At 34.9% G+C, this 21,847-nt stretch overlaps 2 protein-coding genes across 2 annotated transcripts; both read left to right on the forward strand.

Annotated features, from left to right (window-relative positions):
* The first annotated feature begins 2,525 nt into the window (after window positions 1-2,525).
* LOC147410349 (protein FAR1-RELATED SEQUENCE 5-like) lies at window positions 2,526-3,218 on the forward strand. Its single transcript, XM_086424989.1, has one exon. It carries the CDS (start codon window positions 2,526-2,528, stop codon window positions 3,216-3,218), a length of 693 nt encoding a protein of 230 aa, XP_086281115.1.
* A 10,012-nt stretch (window positions 3,219-13,230) lies between these two features.
* On the forward strand, window positions 13,231-15,035 carry LOC147410350 (trimethyltridecatetraene synthase-like). Its single transcript, XM_086434195.1, has 2 exons — window positions 13,231-14,192; window positions 14,345-15,035. Exons 1-2 carry the CDS (start codon window positions 13,299-13,301, stop codon window positions 14,969-14,971), a joined length of 1,521 nt encoding a protein of 506 aa, XP_086290321.1. The 5' UTR covers window positions 13,231-13,298; the 3' UTR covers window positions 14,972-15,035.
* The last annotated feature ends 6,812 nt before the right edge of the window (window positions 15,036-21,847 follow it).

The following is a 21,847-nucleotide window of genomic DNA, read 5'->3' on the forward strand; positions in this document are numbered from 1 at the left end:
CGAACGGAGGCTTAATTTTGATCTTCACTTTGATGCATCTATGATCCATGATATACATTGATTTCTTTATCAATTTGGGGATCTATATTTTCTTCGTTAATTCTATTGATTTACATGTATTATGGTGTTTATTTTACGATTTTGGATCTGGTCTTTTTTATTTTTTGAATATTACCTTTGCTCTCCTGGCATTGGGCATGTTGTATGGGCCACTTTGATAATGGAAACCGTTGATACTGTTGTTCCCCTTTGATCCATCAAAAAGAGAAATTCCCAAGTTTAAATCAAGATTGAGATCAGTGGCTACAAAACAATAATAAGAAACATACTTTAGATCAATTCATGTAAATGTGTTTTGTTGGAGGCTCACAACAATAGCATATAGTATCATCTCCATTACAACTAACTCAACAAAACTGGATTAATTACATTGACTAATACCTCCAACCTATCAAAAAATAAAAAACAATAAAAACAAAGTAATACCTCTATTGTTCCTCTCAAAAGTAATCTCCCTCTCATATGTGCTCAACTCAAAGTTGGTGACGGCTTCCTTTCCATTACATTTTATGGTCGCCTTGTCACAAGCCTTGATTTCCATAATAATAAATAAATAAAATGACATTCACGTTAGTTTTTAACTCTATTAAGTTTGAGAATTTGAAAAAAAAAAAAAAAAAAATTGAGTATTAGGGTGATTGAAATTTATGATTTACATGTATCTATATTTTCAATTTGGGGATCTATATTTTCTTCGTTGATTCTATTGATTTACATGTATTATGGTGTTTATTTTACGATTTTGATATTTTTTTTGCCCTTAATCGAGTAAAATTATGTTTTTTCCTTTACAAAATTATGGTGTTTAATTTTTTATTTTTTAATATATATTTGATTTTGAAAAGTTGGATTACTTTTCCTATTTCAAGCTTCGTTAGAAATGGCTGAAGCAAAGCCATTTCTTAGTATGAGGAAACCAGTGGGATGTTTTTTTACCCTTAATCGAGCAAAATTATGGTGCTTATTATTTTTTTTTAATATATATTTGATTTTGAAAAGTTAGATTACTTTTCCTATTTCAAGTTTTGTTAGAAATCATAAATGATTTCATTGAATTTGCTTCCAAATTCAAAAAGAATTATTATGCTTCCAAATCATAAATGATTTCATTGAATTTGCAAGAACATGGAATTCCTCCCAATTGATCACTCTATAAACCAATCCACTGTAATACAATCACTAAGGCCCACTTAACTTAACTTTATAAGTTAAAAAAATAAAGTAAATTCTAGTGATGGATCAAAAGCAACTGGGGATAACGAACTCTCGATAGAACTGTAAGTTTGTTTTTATTTATTTATTTTTTTAATTTTGAAATCTCAAACACTGTGGTAAAATTATTCTGCGAAATAATTGTATAATTTGATTTCCGATTTTATGAAGACAAAAAAATCCTGAATTATTTAGGTTTTTTTTTTTCGAATTTTTTTTTTTTTTGGGTTATTTATTTTTTGATTCTGGTCATGTTATTTTAATTAATACAGATCCATTTGCTTCAAATCTAGATACCTATTTCAGAAAATTCTGATTTTTGATTTTTGGGTAGTTAAAAAATCCTATTTTTCTGACAAATTGAATCGAAATCGAGACCCCCATTTTAGGAATAACTGAATTTTGTTTGTTGGGTAGTTAAGAAATTTTCATTTTTGAGGAATTTCAATTAGAAATCGAGATACCCACTTCGAAAACAGTGAATCGAAATCGAGACAACTTCAAGTATAACTGAATTTTTTTGTTTGTTGGGTAGTTCAGAAATTATCATTTTTCTGGAATTTCGATTAGAAATCGAGATACCTACTTCGAAAACAATGAATCACTTCAAGAATAACTGAATTTTTTTGTTTGTTGGGTAGTTCAAAAATTTCCATTTTTGAGGAATTTCGATTAGAAATTGAGATACCCACTTCGAACACATTGAATCGAAATTGAGACACCCACTTCACGAATAACTGACGTTGTTTGTTTGCTCGGTAGTTTAGAAATTCTCATTTTTGAGGAATTTCGATTAGAAATCGAGATACCCACTTCGAAAACAGTGAATTTTGAATTGGGTGGTGGTTATTTTTTAGAAATTTTTTCTAGTGGAGGAGGAAGAGAGCCTTCCACTTGATTGGAAGGCTGAGGAGAAGAAGAAACTCAAAGAGGGATTTTGGGGTTTCAAGTTGTGCACCCCTGGATTGGTTCAGAATGCTTTTATAGGGAAATGCATTGGAGTTTTGTTTGGGGAGTTGTGGTAGTTTATGGTATTAGTCAAGGGATGGGAGGAGATTTTGGTAGAGTTGGTTATGAGTATTATTGGAAAGATGTTCAAAAGGTTCAGCCTTCTGAATCACAAGCTTATTTTGGAATAACTTTAATTCTTTAGATAGTTTTGCATTACCTTCAATGAAGGCATACGATTGGCATAACTTTGAATCTTCCTTTAATGCATTGATTGTGATTTAATGTATCAGTGAAAATATTTCATGGATACAATTGGCATTGACAAGTGTGGGGAAGCGACTATTGGTGAAACTATTGGATCTTCATCGAGAATCCAATTAGATAGTGGAGAACATGTTGATTGTGAGAGTCCTATAAAGAATGTTGAAAATTTGAATGTACCGTATGTGGGGATGATCTTTGATTCAATTGAAGAAGCCAAGAAGTATTATGAAGATTACGGGTATCAAGAAGGATTTTCCATTCGTATTCAAACAACTACTAAGGGTCGACGAGGTTCAAATGAGATAACTGGAATGACATATGTTTGCACACATCAAGGCAAATATAAGGCAAAAGAAAAAGATGTTGAAGCAACAATTGTGAATGAAAGCGCAAATAAGATAATCAGAAGAAGTTCTTCAACCGTTAAATGTGGATGTAAGGCTATGATGCGTGTTATACATGATTACAAGTGGACCGCAAAATGGAGAGTGTCCATTTTTTACGATGGCCATAATCACAAGGTAGTCACACCATCGAAGAGAATGAAGATGAGACCAAATCGTTGTATGCCTACAGTAGCTAAGGATTTAGTGGAAACATTCAGTAGAGAAAATATTCAAATCACTAAAGTGCCAACCATTCTTGGTGGAGATCTAATTGGCTTTGATGGTAGGGATTGTTACAATCACTTGAGGAATGTTAGGCATAGGGAGTTGAGGCTCTATATATAGTGTAGGAAAGAATATATCAACTTTTTTTTTTTTTGTGGCTTTTGATCCATCACTAGAATTTACTTTATTTTTTTAACTTATAAAGTTAAGTTAAGTGGGCCTTAGTGATTGTATTACAGTGGATTGGTTTATAGAGTGATCAATTGGGAGGAATTCCATGTTCTTGCAAATTCAATGAAATCATTTATGATTTGGAAGCATAATAATTCTTTTTGAATTTGGAAGCAAATTCAATGAAATCATTTATGATTTCTAACAAAACTTGAAATAGGAAAAGTAATCTAACTTTTCAAAATCAAATATATATTAAAAAAAAATAATAAGCACCATAATTTTGCTCGATTAAGGGTAAAAAAACATCCTACTGGTTTCCTCATACTAAGAAATGGCTTTGCTTCAGCCATTTCTAACAAAGCTTGAAATAGGAAAAGTAATCCAACTTTTCAAAATCAAATATATATTAAAAAATAAAAAATTAAACACCATAATTTTGTAAAGGAAAAAACACAATTTTACTCGATTAAGGGCAAAAAAAATATCAAAATCGTAAAATAAACACCATAATACATGTAAATCAATAGAATCAACGAAGAAAATATAGATCCCCAAATTGAAAATATAGATACATGTAAATCATAAATTTCAATCACCCTAATACTCAAATTTTTTTTTTTTTTTGTTTTTCAAATTCTCAAACTTAATAGAGTTAAAAACTAACGTGAATGTCATTTTATTTATTTATTATTATGGAAATCAAGGCTTGTGACAAGGCGACCATAAAATGTAATGGAAAGGAAGCCGTCACCAACTTTGAGTTGAGCACATATGAGAGGGAGATTACTTTTGAGAGGAACAATAGAGGTATTACTTTGTTTTTATTGTTTTTTATTTTTTGATATGTTGGAGGTATTAGTCAATGTAATTAATCCAGTTTTGTTGAGTTAGTTGTAATGGAGATGATACTATATGCTATTGTTGTGAGCCTCCAACAAAACACATTTACATGAATTGATCTAAAGTATGTTTCTTATTATTGTTTTGTAGCCACTGATCTCAATCTTGATTTAAACTTGGGAATTTCTCTTTTTGATGGATCAAAGGGGAACAACAGTATCAACGGTTTCCATTATCAAAGTGGCCCATACAACATGCCCAATGCCAGGAGAGCAAAGGTAATATTCAAAAAATAGAAAAGACCAGATCCAAAATCGTAAAATAAACACCATAATACATGTAAATCAATAGAATCAACGAAGAAAATATAGATCCCCAAATTGATAAAGAAATCAATGTATATCATGGATCATAGATGCATCAAAGTGAAGATCAAAATTAAGCCTCCGTTCGTGTTCGTGAGACGAAGTTGCAGCGAAAGCGAGAGAGAGTGTAACTTAGTAGGAGCGAGAGAGAGGAGGGTTTCGACGAGAGAGAGGAGCCATTCGTGTTCGTGTTCGTGTTCGTGCTTCGTCGATGGAGTTGCAGCGAGAGAGAGGAGGGTTTCAACGAGAGAGAGTGAGAGTGAGGAGGTTCGAGGGTTTCGGCGTCGCGCGAGAGAGAGAGAGAGAGAGAGAGAGAGAGAGAGAGAGAGAGAGGTTTTCGTCGAGGAGTTGCAGCGAGAGAGAGGAGGGTTGTTCGAGACTTTTAGAGAGAACAGACGAGAGAGAACAGAGGAGGGTTGTTCGAGACTTTTAGAGAGAACAGACGAGTTCTCTCTGCTGTTTTTCACTCAGGGAGGGGACACTAATAAGTCAAAAGATGAGGGATGGCGCAGTAAAAACCTATAAGTTATCATTTAAACGTAATAAGCACTCTCTGCTGTTTTTTAGTCAAGGAGGTGACACTAATAAGTCAAAAGATGAGGGATGGCGCAGTAAAAACCTATAAGTTATCATTTAAACGTAATAAGCAATCTCGACTGTCCGATTTAATTATATCCAACGGTTGGGTAACTTTTGTTAAAATGGCTGACGAAACTGATGCCTCCGAACGCCTCCCTATATATATATATAGGGTCAGGTTCAAGGGCCATATGAGAAAACTTTCGTTTTTCAAAATAAGGGTTAGAGGTTTTGGCGCCACAAAATTATAAAGGACAAAATTCTAAGAACTTTGAAAAAAATCGAAAAAATTAATTAATTTTCACTGTTGAATTTTATTTTTAAATTTCGGAGTTCGCTAGCAATCCATTATCAACAACTCCTACCAAACTCAAAAAGATTGCTTTTTGCTGAATCTTTTTCTTATGAATCTGAGTTTTTTTTCATTAAATCTAGAAGGTTGTGATGTTGGATTGCTAATTTAATGATCCGTGTGGGCTCAACAACCCTTTGTAAGTTTTGATATATTGCTAAGTTAATCATGTTAGTCTGATTCTTAAAGTAAGGGTTTTTCAAGTCATGGACTTGATAAAGTAAGGGAGTTTTTATAATAAAATTAATATTTTCCCGATTCCGTGTCGATGCTAGCTCTGTGCTGATGAAACTATCTCTTTCAAAAATATTTTTCCGACTCCGTGTCGATGCCAGCTCTGTGTCGATGCCAGCTCTGCGCTGAGTTAATCCTGTTTTCAAAAAATGGAGATGCCTTGAATACATGTGATTTTGTGTGATCAGTTGATTTGGGTTTCTGTGAAATTTCGGATTACTTTTTCATAAACACAAAATTTTGGGAAAATGACTCAAAATGGCTCTTTATTAAGAATATGTATTGAATAGTCTCCTTGTAAAGAATACGTACCATTTAAGTCCTACTTAATAAAATATTAGTTTGTCATGTTTTTACATGAGTTTGTTATATGCTAGTAATGCTTGACAACTACATTCTAACAGGAATCCAGTTACAGAGATGCTCCTTAGTGACTCAGATTGTGAGAGTTTAATGGAAACCAGTGGTAGTGAGGATCTAAATAACATTGATTATTTGGTCGATGGTCAGGCATAGAGCATTCTTTCAAACTTGGAGCAAAGAATAAGCAGAAAGATTGATGATTTCCTTACATTCGAGAGAAGATTTTACATGAGGACATTGTTTGCTCTGTAACAGATCCGTCTGAACAGTTGGGCAGAGTTGTTGATGTGAGCTATTGTTGTGGATTTGTAAAGATCCGCTCCTTTGTAGTCCATTGGCCATGGCTTGGAAGAGTGAGTTTGATTGTGACACCATCATGTTTAATGATGGGCCTAAATGTGAGGTGACTGCAATTGATCCAAGTGCAGTTGAAGATACTCAATAGCCTTCTAAAAGCCAACAATAGCGTTTTAGAAATGCTATTAGAGAATAAACAATAGAGGTTTTTGAACACTGTAAATCATTAATTTTGTAGCATTTGCAAAACACACTCTTACAAAAGGATAGTATCGCATTCTACAACATTTAAAAAGTTGAAGACTTAAATGGGCTTTTCTTAATTAGATTTTAAGAGCTTTTGGGTTCGGTCTGGATAAATTGGGGTGTCTACAAGAGGGATAAAGGGTTTGGGATCCATAAAGTACGGTCATTTTTACCATAGTTTTAAATCTTGAGTTGATTTGAATGGTCAATGAGTCAAATTCAAGCTCATGAATCAAATTAACATATTTAATGACGTAATATGCCATCCTAGCCTCTTCAATGTAAGATCTATCTCATTCAATTTCCATTTATATATAATAATTGTTAATGAATTTTTTGATACAAAAGACTTTTGTTAATGAGGTAAATATCCATGGATTGAAGATAGAATTAGATAAGCTTATAAGCTTGAAGATGATGGATTTTTTAGTAGAACAATCAAGGATTTTCTTCTAGATGTTAAAGTTGTGATGGATTAATTGAAGGAAAAAATTGAACAAGCTTGAGAGCTTGAAGATGATGGATTTACTAAGTGAAAACTGGAAAACTCAACAGGAACATTAATGGGCCACGGCCCATGAGTTTTAAAAACACCAATTCGAAGGCCTGAGCCGTTGTAATTTGTGATGTTCCCTAGAATCGGCTCTAGTTTCTCCCATCCTCCCATTAATTTGATGATTTTGACCCGTTGGAAGAAAAAAATTGACAATGAAAAATTTGATGCCATGGTCCGTCAAAACTTATGAAATTGGACTGCCCAAGTCCGTTGAATATGAGCTTTTTTTACCTTGTGATTGTTAGGTCAGAACAGTCAAGGACTTTCTTCAAGGGGTTGAAGTTGGTTGTATCTTTTGGAGAAAATCAAGGGCTTTGGAAATCCTATTTCTTATCCTACTTGGTGGATATTTTCAGCCTAGTTTTCAAAATCGATATGACTTGATCAATTTTTTATTGGACTCGGTGAGTTTTAAAATAGACTAGAGAGAATGATGGGCATGTGCATGTGTTTAATATGTTTGTCATTGTAGGAAACCCATTACACTAATGGCAATATAGGCCTAATTAAGATTCCATTGTTAGTTGTACGAGGATAGAAAATTAAACCAAACTTTCTTCTCTCACGTCAACTATAAAGAACGACTTCTCCAACGTATGGCTGAGATTAAATAATACTTCTAGTGGTTCTCAAAACTAGTACCAATATCAAGGAAAATTTTAATTTCCTTGAATCTCAGTTGTACGTTCGATGGAGACCTTCAAACCACCACAGAAAAGAAGGAATGGTGTGTATTTGTTCTTGGGAATTCCTTGGATTAAATTGTCAAATTTAATTTCGATTCCTTATGCGAGATATCCAACGAATATAGGTTAACGAGGGTCTTTATCATGATGTGTCCCTCATGTGAAAATTAAAGCCTCGGGGTCATTCCTTTGACTCATACTGGTGATAATTTGATCCCATGAATAATTACAAAACAGAACATTTATAAAAACGTGATCAACTTTTGACGAATTTATGGTTTAGGCTCCATGTTCATTTTAATTACCAAAACGTGAACGGTAATGAATTCAAAGCTTTTAAAGTGACTATTTCACCCATTTAAAGAGACAATCTCTCAATTTTCACTATTTTTAGCAAGATAGTCACGTTAAACCTGCAAAATAGTCACTAGTAGCTTCACATTCTAGTATGTTCTATGTGATGAAGTACTCCACGTGCTACTGTTGTTGTTGCTGGCTGGAACTGCTGTTGACTTGATGCTTTCGAGAATTTTGTCGACAACACGCTCTGGCTGAATAGCTGAACGAGAAGATGTACGTGTTGGAATGCTGCACGTAGGATCTGCATGATATGGCTTAAGACTTCTTGCATGGAAGATAGGGTGAATGATGCGTAACTTGTACGATAACTAGAGTTTAGCAAACTTGTATGTCTTTGGACTCTATCTCCTGTAGTCTGAAATAATAGTGTGAAGAGTTAAATACTGTTGGCATGTGATATTTTCAAAAGGATTCTTGTTAGAGGAAGACTCTTCTTAAGGTTGAAATTTAACAAATTCGCCCAATTCATAAGTTTGGCATTGACAAGATGCTTGAAATACTCCAACACGGAACTGAGTCTTTTCGTTTGTCCATTTGTTTGAAGGTGTCTACTAGTTGGAAAGTCAAGCTGAAACCCAAGTAATCTACATAGTTCGTTCTATAACTTCCCTGTGAACCTTGAATCTCTGTCTTTAACAATGCTTTTAGGCACACCCCAATTCTTGATGGAATTCTTGTGAAGTAACTGAGAGGCTTCATCTACAACCTGAATTTGATACTAATCTGATCTCAAACCTAACTTTGAAGAGTATTTGACTGTCCCAAATTTATCAAATAAGTTGGCAATCCGTTGGATATGATACTTGTTTTTTATGGAGATCTTGTTTGATACTCGATAATCGACACAACGTCGCAATGAACCATACTTCTTATGTTGCTTGCATAACTCAATTATTCTTGGAGGATTCATCCTGTAAGGCCCCTTTACAAGAGGCGTGGTACCAGGTAGCAGTTTATTTTGATGATTAATCGACCTACATGGCAGTAATGTCTTTGGAAGCTTATTCGGCATCACGTCATCAACTTCTGTCAATACCTGTGTAACCTGAGTGGGAGTTGAACTATGGTCCTGTTCATCAGGTTCAACTCACAAAATAACAATGTACGGTTGCTTATTTGTCTTCAACCCTTTCTTCAGTTGAAGGGCTGAAATCATCTTTCCCTTGTCCTTGCCAATGGATACGGAAATGAAGTTTGGACATTCACTTAGCATGCCCAATGTGTTGGCGAATGACATCGGTACAATCCTGTTCTATCGCAAGAAATCCATCGAGTAAATCAAGCTTTCCCTTCCATGTACTTATCTTGACGGACACTGACTTGGCTGAACCTTGGATAGGAGTGGCTTGGGAGTTTACAACTTTCATGCGGCTTGAACTTTTATCGAGCTGGATATTGAGGTGTTTCGCCTCTACAAGGGTAATGAAGCTATGCATAGTTCTTGTATCAACCATTGCATGGGTGGTCTTGCCACCAACTTCCATATCAACATACATAAGACTTTTCCATTGATGGTTTTTCTGAGTCTTGGATGTCTACTTCATTGCATTCAATAAATGCATGGCTCCCATGTGAGGAGAATCTTCATCATTTCGCCTACTCGTACTCTTGTGACTGGGGTCACTCTGAGAGGCTAGTAATGCTGTCAGCCTAGCTTATTTTGGGCACTTATATGTTTTGTGCGGCCCACCACACAAAATGCATATAAGCTTGTGGTGATGTTTGGCTGGTGAGGTACTTTTGTTCTATGAAGGGAAGGAATTCCGTTAGGATCCTTGACTATAACTATGTCTTTGCACTCAATTCTTACCATTCGAAGACTTCTTTGTGTGTTCATGTTGCTGCAAGTACTCCTTCGATTGAGGGTGTACATTCTGTTGGCTCCAATCCACAAGAGTATAATCAGTCAACTGCTCAGCTACAGCAATTATAGACACGAGATTTTACACACGTTGCCTTTGAAGCTCTGTTTGAACCTAAGGCTTGAGCCCTTCTTATAATGAGAACAACTTGTTTATCTCTGACATGTCATAGATATCAAGCATCAAGGCGGAAAATTGCTTGACGTAGTTGTGAGCTATACTTATCTGGGGGAGTTGTCTCAACTTTCTACCGGCAATGAACTCCACATTTTCTGGTAGAAATCAGTGCTTCAACTCCCTTTTAAGGTCATCTCATATATCGATGGAACATTGGTCACTTTTCATATTAGTGTACTTTGTTCGCCACCATAGTTTGACGTTACCTATAAGATACATAGAAGCTTGTTATTACTTTTATCTCTTCTGAATCTAAACGAGCTGCATGGAAGTACTGCTCCAAGTCAAACAGGAAATTCTTGAGCTTTTTGCATTGTGAACACCATTGAATGTGCATTACTCGAGGACTCGTAGGCGCGAGGGAGAAGCATCAGTACTGATAGGTCGTGCATTACCAATGGCTCTGACAAGGAGACCAACATTCGTAGTGAGTTTCGTGATCTGTTCTTGTAAGTTGGTTAAGGATTGTCAAGTATCTACCTCGAGGTCAACTATTCTAGCTCTAAGGGTCATGGATTCTTCTTCTAATGTGTTTTAGTGAGAATCTAGTTGCGCAATACCATCAATGAGACCCGATAGTTGGATCATCTTATCTTCGAGTATCTCAATACGTTCTTTATTTGTACGTGGTGGTGGAGTGATTGGAACGGGTTGGTCCGTGATACTTTTCTTTCCTCTTATCATTGTTCGCGTGAACTAAATGGAAACTAGGAGAAGAGCTTGGTGATAAAACCAACTGAAACTGAACCAACGTGATTTGGCTATCAAATGTGCTATAAGAACTGAGCTCTAATACCAACTATCACAATCGTGTTCTTTCGAAGTGAAGTCGTGCGGTGTGAGGGGATGCTAATCCACAAGCAAGCCTGTAAAAATGATCGTATATCACAAAGGTAGCAAGCAAACAATATAATGGGACAATACGAGGCAAAGTCCGGAAATAATTTTGTTAATATAATATTGAGATTACATGGTGTTACGTTACAAAAGCAGTAGGTGTGTTACAAGCAATAGATGATCCTATGACACTCGAGATTTCCACGTAGCTTGGCGCGAAGGCTCAAGTCAATGTGGGTGTAGGTCGGGGATTGGGAAGCATTAGACACTCTTCCTACAAAGAGTACACTAAGTCTTTTCTAGGTTTTTAGAAGGAAACATCAAAAGTGGAGGCTAGTCATACTCCCTTATTACTAAAATACCATTGAGCTAACAGATATGCCCTAGCATGTGACTGATATGACTTCATATTGAACCTTACATAGTGTTACATAGGTGTTCCCGGGTGACTTCGGGGTGAGCTACACCTAACTTTAGGTGACTTAATGTATGGCCATCACACGGTGGCTCTGTCGCAAACCAACTATGGATTCAAGTCTTAGTTTGTCGAGGGAATATTGGGTCAAGCATGCATGGTAGGATGGTTCAGCTAGTTGAAACCCATAAAAATCAAAGATATTACAGATTAAAATTTGGAAGATTTCTAATTTAAGGAAAAACCTTAAATAAAATGAAGGAATAAAAATAGAATCTGGATTAACACATTCCTAATCAAAATGACTTACTAAAAAAGATAACGGCACGATTGGAAAGAGGAAAAAAATGATCTTAGGGTTTCACCTCAATAAATACATGCATAGAGCTACTAAAATGTATGAAATTCTTCCCTTCTAAATTTTACACTATTTTTGTACTAAGATTCTGACTTGGGCATCGGAGAGGTTTTGTTGCAAGCACATTCAGGGGCATAAGAAGTGGAGATCTTGATGCATCTATAAAAGACAATAAATTTTGAAGGATATTGTTGGAAAGTAATAGAAAAGGAAAGAACACAAAGTTAAAAGTAATCGTCAAGATTTGTACCAAGATTAAATCCAACTCATCTTTATATAGGGATAAAGGTTTTGGGGTCCACCATCCTGTTTTATTATATAGATGGTCATCAGTAAATTTTATTAATTCCTTTTAGCAATACCAGCTAAGTATGTTATTATTGTTCACTCATTTTTACCAAAGTTTTAAATCATGACTTGACTTGAATGATCTATGAGTCAAATTCAAACTCATGAGTCAAATTAACATATTTAATGGCGTAATATGCCATCCTAGCCTCTTCAATTTTAAGATCTATCTCATTCAATTTTCTTTTATAATCGATAATAAATTTTTGGATACAAATGGATTTTGTTAATGAGGTTAAAATTGATGGATTGAGGATAGAATTAAATAAGTTTATAAGCTTGAAGATGGTGGATTTTTCAGTAGAACAATCAAGGATTTTCTTCTAGATGTTGAAGTCGCAATGGATTAATTGAAGGAAAAATTGAACAAGTTTAAGATAGCTTACAGATGATGGATTCATTACTTGAAAACTGGAACATTCTATGGGAATATTTGATGGGCTAGCCCATGAATTTTAGAAACCAATATTCGATGGCCAACGCCATCATTTTTTTGTGATGTTCCTTAGAATCGATCTCTTAGAACCATCAAATTTCTCCCATCCACCAATATTACGGTTTCAACCCCGTCGGAAGAGAAAATTGGACAATAAAAAATTTGACACCATGGTCCGTCAAATTTTATGAAACTCGACGGCCCACCGTTGAATATGAGCTTTTTTACAATGTGATTTTTAGATTAGAAAAGTCGAGGACTTTCTCCAAGAGGTTGAGGTTGGTTGTGTATTTTGGAGAAAAATCAAGGGCTTTTGGAATCCTAGTTCTTACCCTACTCAGTGGATATTTTCAGCCTACTTTGCCAAGTCGAGATTACTTGATCAAGTTTGATACGACTCCATGAGTTTTGAAATAGACTAGAGAGTGTCGTGCATGTCTGCACGTGCTTAAACCAAATTTTCTTGTCAAGGAAATTTTTAATTCCCTTGAATATCAGCTGTCATAGTGGTGTGTATTTGTTGTTGGGAATTGCCTGGAATGAATTGTCAAAATTTCTTTCGATTCCGTATGAGAGATATCCAATGAATATAGGTTAAAGAGGGGTCTTTATCATGATGTGCCCCTTAAAAAAAAGGTGCTGAATTTGAGATTAGAAACAATTCTCACTATAAATCTCTGCCCCCACCACCACCATCACCACCACACCAATACCAATGGAGATTCCCACGTGGCCTGTATATGCTGGTGCATGGCTTGCAGCTCTGCTTCTCCTCTTCAAAGGTCTCCGTCTTCGTCGTCACAAACTAAATCTTCCGCCTGGACCTAAACCATGGCCCATAATTGGAAATCTCAACCTAATAGGATCCCTTCCACACCGTTCGATTCACAAGCTATCCCAAAATTACGGACCCCTATTGCAACTCAAATTTGGGTCATACCCATTTGTAATTGCCTCATCAGTGGAGATGGCCAAAGAAATCCTCAAAACCCATGATCTCACCTTTGCAGATCGACCCAAAACTTCTTCGGCCAAGTACGCCAATTATAACTGTTCCGACATTGTGTGGTCTTCTTACGGACCATACTTTCGCCTAGCACGCAAGATGCTTGTAATGGAAGTATTTAGTGCGAAACGCATCAAATCGTATGAGTACATACGTGTCGAAGAGATGCGCACCTTCATCAAAGGTCTGTATGCCTCATCAGGCAATCAAATTACACTTAAAGATCGTCTCTCTGATGCTAATACAAAAGTTATGAGTCGTATTGTGTTTGGTAAGAATTACTTGGATGAAGCTCACTCTAAGACCTCAATCTTGACACCAGTAGAATTCAGAAAGATTTTGGATGAGTTGTTGTTGTTTACTGGAACTTTGAATATTGGGGATTTGATACCTTGGGTTGGGTTCATGGATTTACAAGGCTATGTGAGGCATGTGAAGGCAATAAGTAAGAAGATTGATGTGTTTCTTGAGCATGTTATTGATGAACATTATGAGAAAAGGAGCGAAGGAGTGAATGATTGCATTGGCATGTTGCTGGAGATGGCTGATGATCCTAAGCTCGAGGTTAAGCTCACTAGGACTAATGTCAAGGCCATCTCATTGGTATGTTAGTGATCTAGTTCTAAAAAATAATTTCTAGTTTCCTTAGTTATAGTGACTTCTGATCTAAATTAATGTAACATCCCATATGCTTTATGCTTCTTAATATGACATTTGGGTTATGAATTACTTTATTTTATTTTATTGATGCTCAGGACTTGATGGTCGGGGGCTCTGAAAGCTCAGCTATTACAGTGGAATGGGCCATGTCTGAACTCTTGAAACATCCGAAGACCTTAAAAAAGGCAGTCGACGAGCTCGATAGGGTGATTGGGAGAGAAAGATGGGTAGAAGAGAAAGACATCTCACACCTACCCTTCATAGAAGCAATCTTGAAAGAAACAATGAGGATGCACCCAGCGGCACCACTGCTGGTACCTCGCGAAGCTCGTGAAGATTGCAAAATTGCTAGCTATGACATTCCAGCAGGGACTCGAGCACTTGTCAATGTTTGGGCTATTGGTAGAGACCCTAAATTGTGGGATGATCCTGATGAATTTCATCCTGAAAGATTCATCGGGAAAGAAATTCACGTGAAGGGTAATGATTTTGAATTATTGCCATTTGGTGCCGGAAGAAGGATGTGTCCGGCTTTTGAACTGGGGATAAAGGTCATTATGTCGAATTTGGCTAATCTCTTGCTTGGATTCACATGGGCATTGCCTAATAACATGAAGCCGGAGGATTTGGACATGGAGGAAATTTTTGGGCTTTCGACACCTAGAAAGATCCCAATAGTGGCCATTGTTGAGCCTCGACTTCCTCCTCATATGTATGCTTAGCGATAAAGTTCTAGCACTGTACTAATTAAATAAGCTTCATTATCAAATGAAGCCAATTCTAAAATGCTCTATTTTGCCATGCCAATTAACCTACCTCTATTCTTTTACATGCAAAAATACTTTTTAAGGCTGATTGTACATTAGTAAAAGGGCATCTCGTAGGCTAGTGGGGGTGCAACTTTTAATGTTCATGTTCAGAGTCATGTATTTTTAGAAGAATTTGAAAAAAAAAAATCTTCGAGTCTCAATGTGAGAACTTGACAGAAATTTATAATAATAAAACAGTCAAAAGACAAAATTACTCTTAAAATTAGAAATAAATAAAAGCTCTTACTAAAATAACAATTAGATTATTTCCAATATTTTCTAGGTCTAGGCAGTCCTCCCATGTCGGGCATGGTCATGGACAATCTTGTATCCTATGTCTTCATATACACATACCATGTATGTTTATATAAGTTTAATGTCAACATATTACAGATTGAAGAGAGCGAGAGATGATGGTGTTTGATGTTTTGTACCTAATATCGCATATCCTGACATGAAGTGAAAAGCATCTATGGTTCCTATACACTTTCATGCGATGTGCAATGTGAGGTACAATCTTAAGGTCACTTCAGCATTATTCTTTGTTAAAATCAAGAGCCGTGCTGGAACCTCATATCGCACTTCTTAACGTGAAAGTGGATGGGAACCATAGATGCTTTTTCACTCATATCTCGATGAAAAGCATCTATGATTTCCATACACTTTCACGTCAAGAAGTGCGATGTGAGGTTCTAACCTGACGTCACTTTAGCATTATTCTAAAATTAATTAGCCATCTTCTCATTATAAATAGAACCACGATACTTATTTTTTTTCCTTTTAAATGCTAGAGGGTGTAAAGGGTTAATGGGATTTTTATTTTGTTCTTATTCTAAATTACAAAATTATTAATTCTAATATCTATGAGGTAAAGATGATATTTTATGACTTTCTGATTAATGTGTATTTCTGAAATATCTAAATAGTTTGTTGAAGAAAAGGATAAAATGATATATAACGAAATAAAATTTGATCATAATTAAAAATAAAAACAGTGACATTAATTGAACCTAGATTTCTCAAGAAATATTTAAAGTTGTATATTTATATTTCTTCAATATGATTGGTTAAGGAAAAGATAACCACCTTTTCTTTTCAAATTACTCCTTGTTTTAGACCATCTATCAGGCTTGATCATGGGATCATGGATTTAAGAAATTGAGCGTGACATTTGAAAGGAGTTAATGGTGGGATTTTTCTTTTGTTCTTATATTCTTTTTCTAAATTTATAAAAAATATGAATCATAATATCTATCAGTTAAAGATGATATTGTATGACTAATTTGTCTTTCTAAAATTTCTGAATAATTTGTGGAAGAAAAGGGTAACAAGATTTATAACGAAATAAAATTCTATCATAGTTAAAAATACAAAACACAGTGTGACGTTAATTAGACCCAAATTTCTTAAGAAATATTTAAAGTTGTATATATATACCCATGCTCACGGCACGAGCATCCTCTCTCAGATTAAGGGGAAAAAAGAAAAAATATAGCAAAGTTAAGGTAGATGAAAAATGAATTGATCCCAAAAAACTACAGTTTGATGGAAGGGGTATTATTAAAAAAAATAGATCAAAAGGGATAAAAGAGAAAATATAATATAATTAGAGGAGGCATCATCTTTCAAGTTAAAAGTTAAAAGTGAAAAAAAAAAAAAAAAAAAAAGAGTTGGAGGGATATTAATAAAAAAAATGACATTAAAGAGGTAAAACATGAAATATTATAAAGTGGATTAAAAGGTCGAAGAGAAAATATAGTAAAATTAGAAAGGTGAAGAATAAAGGAAATAACATGGATCAAATGACACCATAGCTTGATGAGAGGTTTAATCATAATACGGTAGTTGATTGGACATATGTGTCACATACAATTATTTCAACTCAGATGTATTTTATTATTTAGTAGAGTTTATTGACATATTTACTCAAGTTAAAAGGGTAAAAGTGAAAAAAAAAAAAAATTTTGAAAGGGCATTATTATAAAAAATTGAGATTAAATAGGTAAAAAATAAAAAAAATTGGTCCCATGAAACTATACCTTGATGGGAGGTTTAACCCACAAAACTGTTATAAAAAATTTGAGATTGAAAGGGTAAAAGATAAAAAATAATAAAGTAGATTAAAAGGGTAAAATAGAATATATAGTTATGTTAGAAGAGGTGAAGAATAAATGAAATAAACTAAGTCCCAAGAATTTAAGATTAAAAGGATAAAAAATGAAAAATAATAAATTTAGATTAAAAGGGTAAAACATATATATATATATATATATATATATATATTAAAGTTAGAGGAGGGGGCATTCTCTTTGGGGTTAAGGGAGTAAAAGTGAAAATAATAAAGTTGGAGGGGTATTATTAAAAATGATTAAGATTAAAGGAGTAAAAGTTGAAAAATTATAAAGTGGATCAACAAAATGTGAAAATGCTTAAAATTCGATGGCCCAAAGCCATCAAATTCTATAAAATTCGACGGCCTTGCATGATGAATTTTTTCATCGAATTGATTCCTGTCGAAAATAAAGTCAACGAACCTAAAGCCATGTAATTTTCTTAAATTATATAATTGAAACAATTTAAAAGATCAAATGAATTATTAGAACATTATAATAATAATCTAAAGGAGAATCCATCACCAAAAATTGTTATGGTAGGGAAGATGGCTTTTAAAAAAAAGTGGAAGCCATAAAGAAGGGTATGTTAATCACATGGAATCAAGGCATGAGACCCTTATTTGAGTTCATGTTAGGTTCACAATATGAGGGTGTCACCTCGGTGAGGTGGTAAAGTCTGTGGGGGTAATAGCATAGACATGAGATTAAGCAATATCTAATAATGGTGAAAATTAACTTTTTTGTTTTTTCCCAAAGTTCTTCCAATTTCATCTTTTATAACCCTGTGGCATTGGATCATTTTTTGAATGTTAGAAATTGATGTGATTAGTATTCATTCCAAGGTATTAAAATAGAGATGTACATTTTACCCAAAACTCGAACAAAAAAAATGGATCAAACCCGTTCCGATTAAGACCTAATCGAAATCGATAAATATTGGTCCAAGTCTAGGTTTACCCCTCCAAAATCGAACCGAACCCATTTTAAAGATCGAAACCCAAACTAAGAATCAATTTATTATATTACTTTTATTTTTATTAGTTTTAACACAAACTAGTGCTTGGTGAGTTAGTAAGACATAGTGGCCTTGCCACATCCAAGGTTTGACTCCCCTAAATCTAATTTTATTTAAAAATATTTCAATACAAACCTTTGAGATTCGATTCTACCAGAACTTGAATCGCAAAAATATCCAAAAATTTCTATTTGGTTTGGATTCGATTTTGACCTTTGATATTTGACCCTAGACCAAACCTAAACTCGAGATTTTCGGGTTGCTCTTGGTTTTAGCCATACCCAGACCGAACCAAAAAATTCGGTCCAGTTCGGGTTTACCCGAATGTACATCCATAATTTTAAGTAACAAATTAAATCCATAAATTGGAATTTTATGACGTGGATCCCCAAAACAAGGTTTGCTCCATAATAATTTTGATAAATTAAGGTTTGGTGCGTAACAAGAGTGATTGTTTTGCTCATAGACTAACACCATTTTGACACATGGCATTGATGACATAATTAATAAGAGAGAAATTTCTCTCTCTAATCCACACATCCATAGTTTAAAAATCTTTATTTTTAGATTTCAAATCTTAAAAGGTATTGTATGATCCAAATAGCTTATATATTGGCAATCGAACATCACAATCTTCTAGATTTTATGAAAAATCTCATGATTAAAATAACAAAATAATAATAATAATAATAAATAATAATTTTGAATTTGATCAATGGGATTGAAAATGGATGACTACCGAACACCTAGATTTAAAATAAAACGATGAAAAATAACTTTTTAAAAAGAATATTATTGAAATTCATAGAATTTCTTCGTCTACAAGTTTTTTGTATTAGATCATATTTTTAAATGTGACAAGAGGATCTCATAAGGGTATTTCGATTTTTACCATGGCAGGAGAGAGAAAATTTCTCATATTATTATTTATGTCATCAATGCCACATGTCAGAACGGTTTTGGCCTATGAGCAAAAGGTGTTTGGTCTGTCTTTTCGAGTGTCGGGTCTTGTGTTTAAAACATCACCATGACACAAATAAGTACCATAGACATCAAAAGCAAAGCCCTTGACTGAAGATCAAATCGGCCTTTGAGAAACCTCTTCCCTGATGTAATGTGGGGATTCTTGTGTTGAAATTCAATGGGTGGTAGCGTCCGTAAATAATTGGTGAGAGAGGGGTAGATTAAGAAATGAGTGTAGTTTTTTATTTATTAATTAAGGTAAGAAGAGGGGTGTCCCACCTTGACTAATTAAGGATGATTGGTAGCCGAGAATGATTCTCCTACTTAAATTTCCAATAATAGTCTTTTAAATATTTTTGGATAAATTATACTCTGACCCTTGTGATTTGGCATAATTCAATATTAACCCCTAACATTTTGGTAAAATTGTACTTACCTCATCTTTCACAAAGGGTGTTACATTTCAAATGTTATTTTACTATTTTACCCCCCTTAATTTATCTTTTTGAAACAAAATATATAAAAATTTAAAACTATAAAAGTAACTCCATCTAAACATTCACAAGTAAACCCATTTTTCATAGGGATATTTTATATATATATATATGGGTCAGGTTCAAAGGACAACCATTTCAACACATATATAGACAACGTGTTTTGTCTTATATGGGCAAAAATATTTGGAATGGACTGATTTTTTGTGAGGATGATCTCTGTGATGAGGGGATCATCCTGGAAAAAAATCATCCCATTCCAAAACTTGTAACCCCATCAAAATTGATTTACAAAAATTGGACGGTCTATAATTTTTCAATAAAAATTGGACGGTCTAGAAGTTTCATAATGAGCTGATTTTTAGCAAGGATAATCTCCTCACCACAGAGATCATCCTCACAAAAAATCAGTCCATTCCAAACATTTTTGCCCATATAAGACAAAACACGTTGTCTATATGTGTGTTGAAATGGTTGTCCTTTGAACCTGACCCTATATACATATATATATATATATATATGGGAAATGTTCAGCGCAAAACATTTTGGCAAACATTTTGGCGCCGTTCGATTTAACGTAAATGAACGGATCAGATTTAATTTTACTGTTTTATAAAGTTATAAGTTAATTACAGCGCCGTCCCTCGTTTTCATCATATTTAGTGCGACGCCCCTCTCCTCTTTCAAACCGAACGAGGGTTCTGTTACCTTTCTCCTCTGTCAAACCCTCTCTCTCTCTCTCTCTCTCTCTCTCTCGCACTCTCGCTCCAGCTCTCTCGATCTCTCTCTCGTTCTCGCTCGGTCTTTCACTTGCTCTCGGTCTCGCTCTTACTCTCTCATTCTTTTTCGTCGATGGAGTTGCAGAGACGTCGAGGTTCCGGGCATTCGTGCTTCGTCGATGGAGTTGCAGAGAGGTCGAAGTTGCAGCGGTTTGTGCTTCGTCGAAAGCGAGAGGGTTTGAGAGAGAGTGAGAGTGAGAGAGAAGGGCGTTGAGAGAGAGAGAGAGAGAGAGAGAGAGAGGTTTGAGAGAGAGTGAAAGAGAGAGAGAGAGAGAGGCGTTCTGTCGATAACGAGAAGGTTTGAGATAGAGAGAGAGAGTGAGAGAGAAGGGCATCGAGTGAAAGAGAAAACAGAGAGTTAAACTCTCTGAATTTTTTTTTTTTTTTATTTTAAAGAGAAAGGGATGGGGCACTAATTTTGGAAAACATTAAGGATGTCAGTGTAATTTTCGTATAACTTATAAGTTATACGTTAAATCAAGTTTGAGCCGTCCGATCTCTCTATATCCGACAGTAGAAAAATGTTTGTCAAAATGTTTGTCAAAATGTTTTGTGCCGAACAGGACCCTATATATATATATATATATATATGGGAAATGTTCAGCACCCTAAGTTTTACCACACACTTTAACAAACGTTTTTTGTCCTACATGGGTTAGAAGTTTTGGAATGGGCTGATTTTTGGTGAGGATGATCTCTATGATTAGAAGATCATCCTCCCCAAAAATCAGCCCATTCCAAAATGTTTAGCCCCATGTTTACACGTTGAAAAATCGTGGACCGTCCATTTTTTGTAAACCATTTTTGATGGGGTTAGAAGTTTTGGAATGAGCTGATTTTTGGTGAGGATGATCTCCTCACCATAGAGATCATCCTCACCAAAAATCAGCTCATTCAAAAACTTCTAACCTCATCAAAAATGGTTTACAAAAAATTGACGGTCAACGATTTTTCAACGTGTAAACATGAGGCTAAACATTTCGGAATGGGCTGATTTTTGCGGAGGATGATCTTCTAATCATAGAGATCATCCTCACCAAAAATCAGCCCATTCCAAAACTTCTAACCCATGTAGGACAAAAAACGTTTGTTAAAGTGTGTGGTAAAACTTAGAATGGGCTGTTTTTTGGTGAGGATGATCTCTATGATTAGAAGATCATCCTCCGCAAAAATCAGCCCATTCCGAAATGTTTAGCCTCATGTTTACACGTTGAAAAATCGTTGACCGTCAATTTTTTGTAAACCATTTTTGATGAGGCTAGAAGTTTTTGAATGAGCTGATTTTTGGTGAGGATGATCTCCTCACCATAGAGATCATCATCACCAAAAATCAGCCCATTCCAAAACTTATAACCCATGTAAGACAAAACACGTTTGTTAAAGTGTGTGGTAAAGCTTAGGGTGCTGAACGGACCCATATATAT

The sequence above is a fragment of the Akebia trifoliata genome, chromosome 1 (assembly GCF_017979445.1).
Source record: "Akebia trifoliata isolate Shusen 1 chromosome 1, ASM1797944v1, whole genome shotgun sequence".
Classification (NCBI taxonomy): domain Eukaryota; kingdom Viridiplantae; phylum Streptophyta; class Magnoliopsida; order Ranunculales; family Lardizabalaceae; genus Akebia; species Akebia trifoliata.

Bases quoted from the DNA above. Each gene is read 5' to 3' on its own strand.
- LOC147410350 (XM_086434195.1), top strand. From the start codon at position 13,299: ATGGAGATTCCCACGTGGCCTGTATATGCTGGTGCATGGCTTGCAGCT. The intron at 14,193-14,344 runs GTATGTTAGTGA...ATTGATGCTCAG, and splicing joins ATGTCAAGGCCATCTCATTG to GACTTGATGGTCGGGGGCTC.
- LOC147410349 (XM_086424989.1), top strand. From the start codon at position 2,526: ATGGATACAATTGGCATTGACAAGTGTGGGGAAGCGACTATTGGTGAA.